A 13,933-nucleotide genomic window follows, 5' to 3' on the forward strand; every position below is an offset into this window, starting at 1 on the left:
TGTAGAATTTTCTATTTGAATATGTTGTCTGCAGGTGACGATCACCGTGTTACAGGAGAGCAGTCTTCTTACCTGGCAGTTCCCCGCCCTACAGGACCACCTGGACGAAAACCCGGATTTGCGCACTGCGTTCAGGTACATCATAGGGAAGGACATCTGCCAGAAGCTGTACCAGATCCAGGAGCAGCTGCTGGCGAACCCGGACTACATGCGCACGCTGCCCAGTCGACAGTCGTCCATGGTGAACCTCAGAAACAGCCTCGTCCACCAGGACTCCAACATCAGTTTATCGAGACTCAACAATCTCAGCGTTGGTGAGTGTTAGTTTATCAAGACTCCAACATCAGTTTATCGAGACTCGACAATCTCAGCGTTGGTGAGTGTTAGTTTATCAAGACTCCAACATCAGTTTATCGAGACTCGACAATATCCGCGTTGGTGAGTGTTAGTTTATCAAGACTCGTCAGGTTCTCAATGATTTACAGTTATTATATTCCAAAAGACAAAAGAGAACACCGTTCCTGTCAGTGTGAGACAGTGGCATAACTCGAGTTGAAGGCCAATATAAATTATGTACACCTTATGTGTATAATATAATAGGCGACACAAAATACATAATAAAACCAATAAAAAAGAAAGAAAAGAAAAAGAAAGAAAAAAGAATAACTGCAAGTACAAGAGTATGATGAGGTGCAGTATCGTCCCACACAGTGTCACACAGTGTCACTCTCTCAGACTGACATCTGCAGTATCGTGCCACACATTGTCACTCTCTCAGACTGACATCTGCAGTATCGTGGCACACAGTGTCACTCTCTCAGACTGACATCTGCAGTATCGTGGCACACAGTGCCACTCTCTCAGACTGACATCTGCAGTATCGTGCCACACAGTGTCACTCTCTCAGACTGACATCTGCTGTATCGTGCCACACAGTGTCACTCTCTCAGACTGACATCTGCAGTATCGTGGCACACAGTGTCACTCTCGCAGACTGACATCTGCAGTATCGTGGCACACAGTGTCACTCTCTCAGACTGACATCTGCAGTATCGTGGCACACAGTGTCACGCAATGTCACTCTCTCAGACTGACATCTGCAGTATCGTGCCACACAGTGTCACTCTCTCAGACTGACATCTGCAGTATCGTGGCACACAGTGTCACGCAATGTCACTCTCTCAGACTGACATCTGCAGTATCGTGGCACACAGTGTCACTCTCTCAGACTGACATCTGCAGTATCGTGCCACACAGTGTCACTCTCTCAGACTGACATCTGCAGTATCGTGGCACACAGTGTCACTCTCTCAGACTGACATCTGCAGTATCGTGCCACACAGTGTCACTCTCTCAGACTGACATCTGCAGTATCGTGCCACACAGTGTCACTCTCTCAGACTGACATCTGCAGTATCGTGGCACACAGTGTCACTCTCTCAGACTGACATCTGCAGTATCGTGGCACACAGTATCACGCAATGTCACTCTCTCAGACTGACATCTGCAGTATCGTGCCACACAGTGTCACTCTCTCAGACTGACATCTGCAGTATCGTGCCACACAGTGTCACTCTCTCAGACTGACATCTGCAGTATCGTGCCACACGGTGTCACTCTCTCAGACTGACATCTGCAGTATCGTGGGACACAGTGTCACGCAATGTCACTCTCTCAGACTGACATCTGTAACTGGTCGTCTTGTTGGTATACATGCATTATGTAGTACATTGGGTTGATGTAGTAAACAAACCAACACAAGATAAGTGATGTGCTACAGTTTAGTTAGCCATTGATTCCACACAACTGGTCGTCTTGTTGGGATACATGCATTATGTAGTACATTGATTCCACACAACTGGTCGTCTTGTTGGTATACATGCATTATGTAGTACATTGATTCCACACAACTGGTCGTCTTGTTGGTATACATGCAAAATGTAGTACATTGGGTTTATGTAATAAACAAACCAACACAAGATAAGCGGTGTGCTGTAGTTTAGTTAGACATTGATTCCATTTGCATCCTGGGGTCCAACATTTTATAAAATTTATATATTTGTATAATTACAATTATTACGATATAATTGCTACTTGGTCAACAGAATGGGTTTTGATTACAAATTATTTATTGATATTTTATGTATAGCAGTTATTGTAATACTGCCTCGCAAGCTCCTCCCACTTCTGGTATGGATACTTCTGAAACTTGAAATTCGCTCTTTGTGGAATTCGTCATTTGCTGGTTCTTTATTTCTCAGTTCCGTAGTCATCATATTTAAACCTTCATTCCTCACTGCTATCATATTTAAACGTTCATTCCTCACTGCCATCATATTTAAACGTTCATTCCTCACTGCTTCATATTTAAACGTTCATTCCTCACTGCCATCATATTTAAACGTTCATTCCTCACTGCCATCATATTTAAACGTTCATTCATCACTGCCATCATATTTAAACATTCATTCCTCACTTTAAAACATTTTGACCTTTCAGTGAATCGTCCACCAAGGAGTTCCAGTTTGAAAGTGAAACCATTAAACGAGCAAACGAGTGTATGATGTGAATACTGAACAAACCAGTGAATGATGTGAATACTGAACAAACGAGTGTATGATGTGAACACTGAAAAGAAACAGTGTATGATGTGAACACTGAACAAACCAGTGTATGATGTGAACACTGAATAAACGAGTGTGTGATGTGAACAATGAACAAACGAGTGTATGATGTAACCACTGAACAATCAAGAGTATGACATGGACACTGAACAAACCAGCGTACCATGTCAACACTGAACAAACCAGTGTATGATGTGAACACTGAACAAACCAGTGTATGATGTGAACACTGAACAAACCAGTGTATGATGTGAACACTGGACAAACCAGCATACCATGTGAACACTGAACAAACCAGTGTATGATGTGAACACTGCACAGACCAGCGTATGATGTGAACACTGCACAAACCAGTGCATGATGTGAACACTGCACATCAGTTAGCAATGATCGGAACTGTATTATACACTGAACTGTATCGTTCATTAAATACACGAGTGTATGACTGTATGACGTGAACAGTAACATATATTACACACCACTCAACAATCAGCAGCAGAAATGGATCTTATAGTGAACAAACGAGATTATGACGTGATCACTGACGTATATTACACATTAATCAACAGTCATCGTGCGCTGAACACACGAGTGTTTGACTGTGATGTGAACAGTGAAACACCTTACACATAACTCGCCAACCATGTGAACTGACATCGTGCGTTGAACAATGTCTGAACAGAGCTGTGATGAAATCATCTTGCCGTGCCAGCATTAAACATAGATGTGTTTAATTCTGTCTTTCTATCTTTTTAAAATCCCCTACTAGTTCTATATAGTTTGTATCTATTACTGTCTCTTCCGTTTCTTCTTCGTTATCTTCTTCTTCTCATCCTTCTTCGTGTTCTAAGGTGCCCAAATCTCTCTGCCAACGTGGAGTAAACATTTTGAAGTGTCAACATTTGATACGCATCTATATATTATACGTTTGTATTTTGTATTCTTCATAGTTTTGTCGTCTTCTTTCTTCTTCGTCATTTGATGTTAGACATATGATGCTGGAGAAACACTTAATTAGAAACATAATATATAAGACTTATGAAGAGGATAAAACTGTCTATTATAATAAATGTTACAAAAAGCTCCGAACAAGTGTGATATGTCTGTCATAAAGCTATTCTCAGATTGCCGTGTTTACCCGTTCCTGTGATAATTATACGTGTTATTGAGGTAGATGCTAATAGTTTCACTCTCTATGTGTTCTACTCAATTACTTACATATGGTATCAGTCTAATTCTTGAAAATGTAAACCAATCTAGATTTTTTTTTTCGGACTCATGTGCATTCATAAGCATACTCTCAGCTGTGGGCAAAATGATTAGTATATCTCTTAGTCGTTTGACTCTACTTTTTTGGTTGAAAAGATAAGGTGTAATATTGGAAGTGTATCACATTATCAACTCCAGTGGGATTATCTCGGGAGTGAGCGCAACTCACAGTTATAACAGAGCCTATTTGTTGACGGTTTCAAGGCGGAGGGCAACAGCTTTATCATAACGAGTTCAACAGATGAAGATAAAAAAAAATTCACTGTGAAAAATGCTTTAAATATGTTCCTGAATATCCATATATAGCGCCATCTTGGCCCCGCCCACTCGGCGGCGCCCATTCGACCCCGCCCACTGCTCGTAAAACTATTCAATGAAGACCAGAGTGATTGTTATATTTTCTACAGAAATGTTTATTGGATATTATTGTTATTATTATTATTATTATTATTATTATTATTATTATTTTGTAATCTATTTTTCAAGTGAATAAATTTATAATATTTCTGAACTTAATAATTGTTTCCCGTATTTTGTAATTCCCCTAGATTAGAACAAACAACAACCGCCTTAGACCCTGCCCCTAATACGGCGTGGGGAGGGCACGGCGGTGATTTTAACGTTTACAAAAATAATAATCCCTCAACCCCCCTAAATCCGCCTCCAACAACAACAAACAAAAAATCCTACAATAAAAACAACACCAAAGAAACGAAGAAGTTTGTTGTGTTTAACGACACCACTAGAGCACAGTGTTTAATTAAACATCGGCTATTGAATGTCAAACATTTGGTAACTCGTAGTCAACGGAGGAAACCCGCTACTTTTATCCTAATGCAGCAAGGGATCTTTTATATGCACTTTCCCACAGACAGGATAGTACATACCACGGCCTTTGTCCACTTGTGGTGCACTGGTTGGAACGACAAAAAAACCCAATCAGTTGAACGGATGCACCTCAGGCGAGCGCTTAACCGACTGAGCTAATCCCGTCCAACAAACAAAGAGGTCACTACCTAATATGCCCTGGACGAGTAGTTTACTAGTAACATTCACATGTTCAGACCTGTAGTTTACTAGTGACATTCGCATGTTCAGACCTGTAGTTTACTAGTGACATTCGCATGTTCAGACCTGTAGTTTACTAGTGACATTCACATGTTCAGACCTGTAGTTTACTAGTAACATTCGCATGTTCAGACCTGTAGTTTACTAGTGACATTCGCATGTTCAGACCTGTAGTTTACTAGTGACATTCGCATGTTCAGACCTTTAGTTTACTAGTGACATTCGCATGTTCAGACCTGTAGTTTACTAGTAACATTCTCATGTTCAGACCTGTAGTTTACCAGTAGCATTCGCATGTTCAGACCTGTAGTTTACCAGTGACATTCGCATGTTCAGACCTGTAGTTTACCAGTGACATTCGCATGTTCAGACCTGTAGTTTACTAGTAATATTCACATGTTCAGACCTGTAGTTTACCAGTAACATTCGCATGTTCAGACCTGTGGGGGCGGGGGAGGTGTCATAGGGTGCACACATCTTTTTAAATATCCACTGTTTCGAAAGATACGTTACCACAATTTCAAAACTTTAGATGGGCGATTCAGATTTAACTACGGTACAGAAGACGGTAAGTATAAATGGCAAAACCAGTCGTATAAGGCTGAGCTTCTGGTAAGCTAATGAAAAAGCCGAACGTGGGTAGTTGTGTATTATAGGTAGCACTATACCAATTAATTTCCGGTTGGGTCGAAGTTCGAGGTGCACCGAACTTTTGATAGAGAAGTTAACACCACAAATCCTGTGATTGGTTATAAATGTGAGTGTGTTGGTTGTAAAAAAATTTAGTTTCATCTGGGCTAAAAATGTATGCAATTTTATTTGATGTAGTACCACCATGTCAAGTAGCCTTGTGCTTGGAACATGTGTGGGGTACCTGTGAAAAAAAGTACTCAAATTTTGTGCGAAACTAGGGGTCTTGTAGAAACATCTGGTTATACCGAAAATGAGCCATGAAAGGTACCATTTTCTGCAGTTAATACTTTGAGGTAGGGGTTGTAGTACTGATATTTATGGGTCATAGTTTGGTTGATATATTGCATATAGTGTTTTTAAACACAAACGTTAACATGGTCGCCTATGGGATTGTATTTGGTATAGTCATACCTTTAGACACCGCAACCCACTTCTATCGGTTTCAGCGCTTGTAGGTCGAACAACAGGAAAACGCCTCATGACAAATCTTACCGGACTACAGCAAGAAAGCTAGAATACATCGCATATCAGGCGCGGTGCAAGAAGTTGTGCAGGGAGGTTCCAGATTGCGCCGAGCGAAGTTTCCAATGAGGTGGAGGTTAGGTCACTCCACCCAACCCACACACGCACACGTAGATTGTGGGACACCTATCGGAAAGGGGGGAAAGAAGAAAAAACTACCAGTGCTAATTAGGCACACGTTCTACTCTTAATAATTAAAATGTTTGTACAGACATCGGTATATCATTGAAATATTGTTTTAATCCATAAAACCTCTCTCTCTCTCTCTCTCTCTCTCTCTCTCTCTCTCTCTCTCTCTCTCTCTCTCTCTCTCTCTCTCTCTCTCTCTCTAATCGCGTTTTAAACCTTATTGTATCTTGGTAGAGAATGTGTCACATTAGCTTACGTAGTTTATAAATAATTCGAGTGTGAGTGCGACCCAGTGCAGACTGACTGGCAAACAGTGGAGGGTTTGGCTAACTGGATATCTCAATGGCCAGGAAATAACTTCCACATTCGCACATGCCATGTGTTAAACTGTTCCAATATAGGCCGAATGTTTCAGTCTTATATGAGATACAACAGTCGTTCCCCAAATCGCCACACATGTGCATATATTTGAATCTGAGTTTTAGTGGAGGTTGGGAAAACCTTTCACTTTCTTAAACATAATATACTCACGTCCAAAAGACATTTTACAAGGCTTGAACTTGTATTATAGAAAACCAACAAACGGTACGGTGGGATATGACAGTATCATGAAGTTCAACATCTAATTGTCGCAATGCACTTCGTAAATACAGTGTTTGTAAGCTGGTTTCTAAACTGACTCTGTTCGATTAGCGACAGTATTTATAAAATTATTCAAATGTTATGTATGTAACGTTTCTTTTGGACGTCGGTATAGGAATTAAACAATAACCATAAAAAGGCCAGTTTTAAACGTCCACTATCAGGTGCCATGGTTCGCCATTTCGTTACATTTATCATAAATAACACAATTGTAATGTGCTTTCTCTATGACGCGTCCGTAAAACTAGAACATACCCACGCAAAAAAAAAAACACACACACACAGACGCACGCACACACATACACACAAATGCACTCGCACACACAAACACACGCATACACTCAAACACACGCATGCACACAAACACACGCATACACACAAACACACGCATGCACACGCGCAGACACACACACACACGCACACACAGATATAGTTTGACAGTTTGAGCGTGTATATATATATATATATATATAAACACACACACACACACACACGCACAAACACACACACACGCACGCACACACACACACACACGCACAAACACACACACGCACAAACACACACGCACAAACACACACACGCACAAACACACACACACACACACAAACACACGCACAAACACACATACACGCACAAACACACACACAAACACACACACAATGATGTCAAGTTCTCAGGCTAAATCCGTTCCTATTTTTGTGGTTGTATAATTTAGAAGGAGCAGTTGTACAGCGTTCACTTGATGCGCAGTTGATTTAAGATCGAACCTCGTCGTTTAGCCCACTGGGCTATTTCTCGTTCCAGCCAATACACCACGACTGATATATCAAAGGCCGTGGTATGTGCTATCCTGTCTATGGGATGGTACATATACAAGATATCTTGTTACTAATGGGCAAAATGTAGCGGGTTCCCTTTCTTTGACTAAATGTCAAAATTACCAAATGCGACATCCAAATAGCCGACGAATAATTAATTAATATGCTATAGTGGTGTCGTTAACAAAACAAGCTTTATAATTTAGAATGAATCACCCTGCCATTGTTTGACAGTAATTTTACACCTGTAAGTTTATTCGTTCTAATAATAAAATCCATGTTACGAGGTCACCATGACACACTTGTATGTTTTGTGAAGCCCTTGACGATAGCCGTTGATAGCGAACACTGCAGTGTGTTATAACTAAAGACGTGTTTGTAAATAGTGTCGTGACGCGAGGTGATATTCGATATGAACCTTTATTGTTCTGTTGACATTATTTGTAAATACAGACCTATATAGAGCGAACGATTTTAAAACATAATACCTTTCTAATACTGTCTGGCATTCCATAGCAGATTAACACATGCCAGGCTAAATGATGTGGTAGTAGATACAAGTACAGCTCAAGGGGTCGGACCCCATTCAATGTTTTATAACACGCCTACATATATTTTATATGAAACATTTCACACACATTTTTGTCAGAGATACAGAGGCCCTGTCCCGCCCACTTCGGTCCGAAAGCAATCTTCTTATTGTTGATAAAAAGAAAAATCAGGAGCACTGCACCTTTAATTTCAAATAATCATTGAATCATTCGTTTATTACGTCATAGTGAAGATGATATGCCAATCCACCTTATGTTCTGTGTTAACTTTTCCGCCGTGCAACCGGCTGATCCACATGTTTTGTAATTATGCGCAGACATGCGCTCTAGCTAGACAGTGACTTGACGAGCCAATCCTGTCGCTCAGTGTGTTAGTACTCGAGTACGGGTGGCTTGTATGCGCGTTAACAATAGCAGGTCCTCCATTCCTGGATTTGTCAAACTAAGACAAACAATGACAGATTTAATAAATAAAATAAATGTTAATTAATTAGTTAGTTAACCATACGATTTGATGTTAAATATTTGATAATTATGACACAGTCTTCGATGACACACTTGTACCAAAACATATTGTATATGCTCTTTCCCACAAACAGGACATCCCATACCACAGGATTATTGCGGGGTTCTGGTTGGGTCGGTAAAATCAGTGGTTTCACCAATCGTGTGACCCAAGGACCTCAGGCACAAGTCCCACCTCCCCCACCACCACCCCCACCCGAGAACGCAGATGTACGTTTTGTTCTCCTACTCTATGGCAATAAGATAAAAATGTGACGTGTGCCTCCTCCCAACTAGAGACTGTGACGTGTGCCTCCTCCCAACTAGAGACTGTGGCGTGTGCCTTCTCCCAACTAGAGAATGTGGCGTGTGCCTCTTCCCAACTAGAGACTGTGACGTGTGCCTCCTCCCAACTAGAGACTGTGACGTGTGCCTCCTCCCATCTAGAGACTGTGACGTGTGCCTCCTCCCAACTAGAGACTGTGACGTGTGCCTCCTCCCATCTAGAGACTGTGACGTGTGCCTCCTCCCAACTAGATACTGTGGCGTGTGCCTCCTCCCAACTAGAGACTGTGACGTGTGCCTCCTCCCAACTAGAGACTGTGACGTGTGCCTCCTCCCAACTAGAGACTGTGACGTGTGGCTCCTCCCAACTAGAGACTGTGACGCACTCACCCTAGGTTGCCGCACCCCCCCCCCCCCCCCCCCCACACACACACACACTCCAGACCTCGTTCGTACGGGCCTGTTCGTAACTGATAACTATAGCCTAAGAGAGTGTACACTGTAACTAGCACAAAGGCAGGGCTTAGTTCCCCCCACCCCGTACTACCATAACAGCACACGACATGTTAGTCCAAAGGTGTTTTTTCTTATGCCCCCTCTCCCTTATTTTAACCTAGATAGGGCCCTGGGGTGAGGATAGTAACGGATTTTCTATTTCACATTCCAATGTGTTAAATCATCAGTAATCGCCGATATATAGGTTGCATAATACCAAAGAAGAGAGTTCCGTGTCAAAGTTCGAGGTGCACCGTCATTGATTATTTGTGCAAATACTATTGTCCATTGACAAATAAATACACTTTTATTTGTTATACAGTTGTTGAAACTAATGCGGGGTACCCCTGAAAATGGAACTGCAATTTCCCGCAAAAATGGTATGTGATCCCTCATTTCCTTGCAGGTAGATTAGATGTGCGGTGCCACCCTTTTTATTGCTGTACTTCCTTGGTGTGTTGATACGCTGCTTATATTAGTTTTATTAGTAAACGTTAACATTATCGGCAATAGGAATTGATTGACAAGGACAATGACAAAGAGATTTACGTGCACATTCAGAGCAAGCTGTTGTAGCACACGCCTATCCTGGCCCTCTGTCCAGGACAGGAAAGGGTTGGGGGAGGGTTGTAGAGAGGGAACGCCTGCACTGGCAAGTGCAAGGGAGCACCAGCAGTCCAATGTTGGTGACAGGCGGGGGGTATTTGGTGCTATGGAATTTTGAAAGTCCTGTAGGATTATGTCAAAGAGGAAGAGGTGCGCGTTTTACATGAAGGAAATTTGGCGCAATTTTGATGGTCGTTCTAATTGAAATAGTGAAGAGAGCCAATAGGTTTTGCTTTTAGTATTCCGAAAGTGGCTCTTTATTATGACCGTCTTGGTGCTGTAGGGTGTCTCCCTAGGTTGCCCATAGTTTTATTTTGGGTTTGAGGGAAGGGGCTGGTATTCTTTTGTCCAGTCCCTTCTGGGTGCAGTGCAGTGGTGTACTCGGAGCCGGTTTCTTTTGTCCGACTCCTTATTGAAGTACGTGCTGGGCCATTATTTGGTTTTGCGTGTTCGTGTTTACCTATTTTTTGTGTTATGGTTGTTCTTATTGTATTGAGTCCTTATTCTATGTTTCCAACGGCTGATCAAAGCCACCCATCCCCCCCCCCCTCTCCTTGAATTGCACAGTGAATGCAAGGAGATGGGGGGGGGGGGGGGTTATTAGTTACACTAGCTATCTAATTTGAAGGGGATTTCCCTTATAGTGTGAGTAGTTTTTAAAAAAGCCTAGTGCTTTGCATATGATAATTTTTAGGTAGTAGGTACCATTCATTCACAACAGTCATACGAGTATCGATAGATATGTCTTCCGGTCCCACCCTGGGCCCCCTGGGGGAGTATGAATATCTAGTTATTTAGGTAAGTGGTTAGCTAATCTTACTTGTATCTTGTTTTCTATTGGCGATCGTCTGGTCTGTTTGTAGCGACTATTACTCACCTTTGTCTGCTGTGAATGGAATTGTATCTACTACCTTACATACATAAAGTGCATAATAACATATGATAATTTTTTAATGAACAGTCCTCAGTTATGTACAGTTTTCCGGTCGTTGATTGGTTATATCGTTCAGTTGATGTTTCTGGAAGAGAGATGGTGTAATTAGTGAGTTCTATTCTGGTTGAGAGCTTTGGTGACCCTGATTGGTCCTGTGGTTGACCAATTAGTGGAACGTATTTTTTAATCCTGTCTGGTTGTAATAAATAGGCGGGTTATTGCTAATATTCCATTACTTGTTTTCCGATTCTTACCTCGACCTTCAGACAATGAAGTTGTCTAGCGAGAACGTGGTGATTTCTCTACCCCCCACCCTGGGGGCTGTGTTGCGTGTACTTGGCCCACTAGTCAAGTACCGCATTGAACACAACGGAGACAGTGCTGTTGTAACCTTGAGTTACGGAGCTACCAACTCATCAGGATCGAAGAGGAGGAACCGGAGGCGGCGACCTAAGACTTCGCAGGGGGGACCAAACCTGGCGGCTCAACCGCCAGGAGCGGTCCCACCTGCCCCGAAGAGGAAGATCAGACCAACGGGAGCGAGACAGGGTGATCCAAACCCGGTGGCTAAACCACCGGGGGCGGTTCACTCTGCGCAGCCGCTCCCAGTTTCTGACCGGAAGCACTCGCCAGGAGCGGAACAGGGGGGACCAAAGCTGTCAGCTCCACTGACAGTGGCGATCCCTCCTGACGACCCACCTGCTGAGATGGAAACTGGACACGTCATCGTGACGGACCCCCCAGCGAGCCCACAAGCGCCTTCCATTGCTGTTGTTGCCGACCCTGCAGCCGGACGGGAGTCCAAGAGGAGGAAGATGTCAACGGTGTCCGAACCGGGGACACTCGACCAATCCGAATGGACTATCGTCTGTGACAACATCCCATCCAAATGGCAGGGTGCTATCCACGGCGATTTCACCGACACCAACCAATTGAAGGGACTTTGGAATGAAAACAACTGGCGAAATCTACCCAACGGAACTGGAAAATACCAACTTCACCCAACAGGATCTGGCAACCAGATCCACGTGACTGCACAACAGGACGGACTGTTCAGGCAAGGACTCTTGATACCGGATATGTCCAACTCTACGATCCATCGTATCCTCAAGATAGTGTTGAGAGATATATATCCGGCAGCCATCTACAGGAATATCAAGGTCTTGATTGAAGGACTCCCCAACTTCAGGCCTGGGCAGTCCATCACCTCGCCATGAGTCCTGTTATACCAACCTCCTACCAACCTCCTTTGCCTCCGTGAGTAACCTCTTTTTTCTTGGGCTAGTTAGACTTTAAACGTTTTCGAAGCAGTTCAAAATTCTTATGTGTATTTTTTTATAAGTAGTCTAACGCACTTTATTTCGGCGCCCGTTCAATTGCTCAAAATCACCTTAAAAACTTTTTGGCCGAGCAGTCTTAACTATTTTTGGTTAAATTTTAGAGTCCGGACATGTTTTGGACGCAGTTACTCTTTGTAGACTTAGGTAAAATACAGGCTTCACCGAGGAATCGAAATTCAGCCAATCAGAGCACGGCTCCCACTCGGTGTACTTCAAGTTTACGAAGTGTCTGCTATTTGGTCCGCGCTCGCGTCGACCTTACTAAATGGCTTTATTCCAAATTCCGCCCACCTCAAACTTACCCCCCCCCCCCCCCCCTCCTGCTCCGGAGTTAGTCACTGGCGAAGTCAGAGGCTAAATCCGTGGTGGGCGTGCCTGAACCTCTGTGGATAGGGGCACGTAAAAAGAGTTTCCCAGTTCCCAGTTACTTGTTTTCCAGTTCCAGAATGCAGCCAATCCAACAAGACGTTGTCGAGTGCGCTGTGCAATTAACCCCCCAAAGTGGGGGGATTAATTGCAACGTATGGAAGCCTGTTAGAATATTGCGTCTCGTACACCGGATCACGGGCAACCGTGACCTTGGTGTACGGAGATAGGATACCGAAGAAAGGAAGGTGGAGGAAGAGGAGACGTGCGCCAGCGGCGGCGCAGGGGGAGACAAACCCGGCGGCTAAACCGCCGGCAGCGACTCCGTCTGCTAGACCGCCCAACGCCTCTCACCCGAAGAAGAAGACGAAGAAGGAAGTGGCCCCGGCTCCAACCATCGCAGTCTCTTCAACGGAGAACGAGGAGTTGAATGAGTTTGACACAGCGATCTGTGTTACACCCTACAACAGACCCGATCCACCGGCCTTTACTTCAGGATTTCCAGATGTGTCGCCGATTAAACTGGCGACTCCTGTAGAGATCCAGGCCCGGAAGACGGCTGTGGTTAAGAGGAAGGCGACCACTCCTTCGAGTGCCACTCCAGCCAAGCCATGTCGCCCCTCTCAACCGCCGAAGCCAGAGCAACAACCAGCGGGACAATGGACACTTAAGGCCAGCAAACTACATCAGCGGTTCCACCAACTCATCAAAGTCAACCTAGAGGACGTGCGCCAGCTCATCAGCGAGCCCAAACACAAGGCGTATCACCCACTACCAGCCAATCCCGATGAAGGGGACTTCGCCGTCCATCGAGTTCAAGTAGATGTGGATATCAACGCAGTTTGCGTCACCATCGGCCGGGGGGAAGATACAACCAAGCGCTGCTACTCAAGGAGATGGACAACCCCACGTTACATCGCGTCCTAAAAACCATAGCAGGGAAAGATTACCGATACATCACCAAGAGTTTAGCGGCCTCCCCTTACCGGCCTGATCTTCCACATCTGGACACCACTGACTTCATCGGATCGCCTTAGAAGCCAACCTTTGCTAAGACAGGTAACAACCTCCTTTTTGGGGCCAGTTG

The 13,933-nt window shown here is 43.8% G+C and overlaps 1 protein-coding gene across 2 annotated transcripts in view; it reads left to right on the plus strand.

The window, feature by feature from the left end:
- LOC121369714 (blood vessel epicardial substance-like) overlaps window positions 1–4,400 on the plus strand; it is a 52,774-nt gene extending 48,374 nt beyond the window's left edge. For both annotated transcript variants that reach the window (XM_041494766.1, XM_041494767.1), the window contains exons 4-5: window positions 35–314; window positions 2,500–4,400. In XM_041494766.1, the coding sequence (XP_041350700.1) occupies window positions 35–314; window positions 2,500–2,564 (345 nt within the window). In that variant the 3' untranslated portion in view covers window positions 2,565–4,400. The remainder of the gene's footprint in view (window positions 1–34; window positions 315–2,499) is intronic.
- Window positions 4,401–13,933: the final 9,533 nt, after the last annotated feature.

Source organism: Gigantopelta aegis, chromosome 4 (assembly GCF_016097555.1).
Source record: "Gigantopelta aegis isolate Gae_Host chromosome 4, Gae_host_genome, whole genome shotgun sequence".
NCBI classification, from domain to species: Eukaryota; Metazoa; Mollusca; class Gastropoda; order Neomphalida; family Peltospiridae; genus Gigantopelta; species Gigantopelta aegis.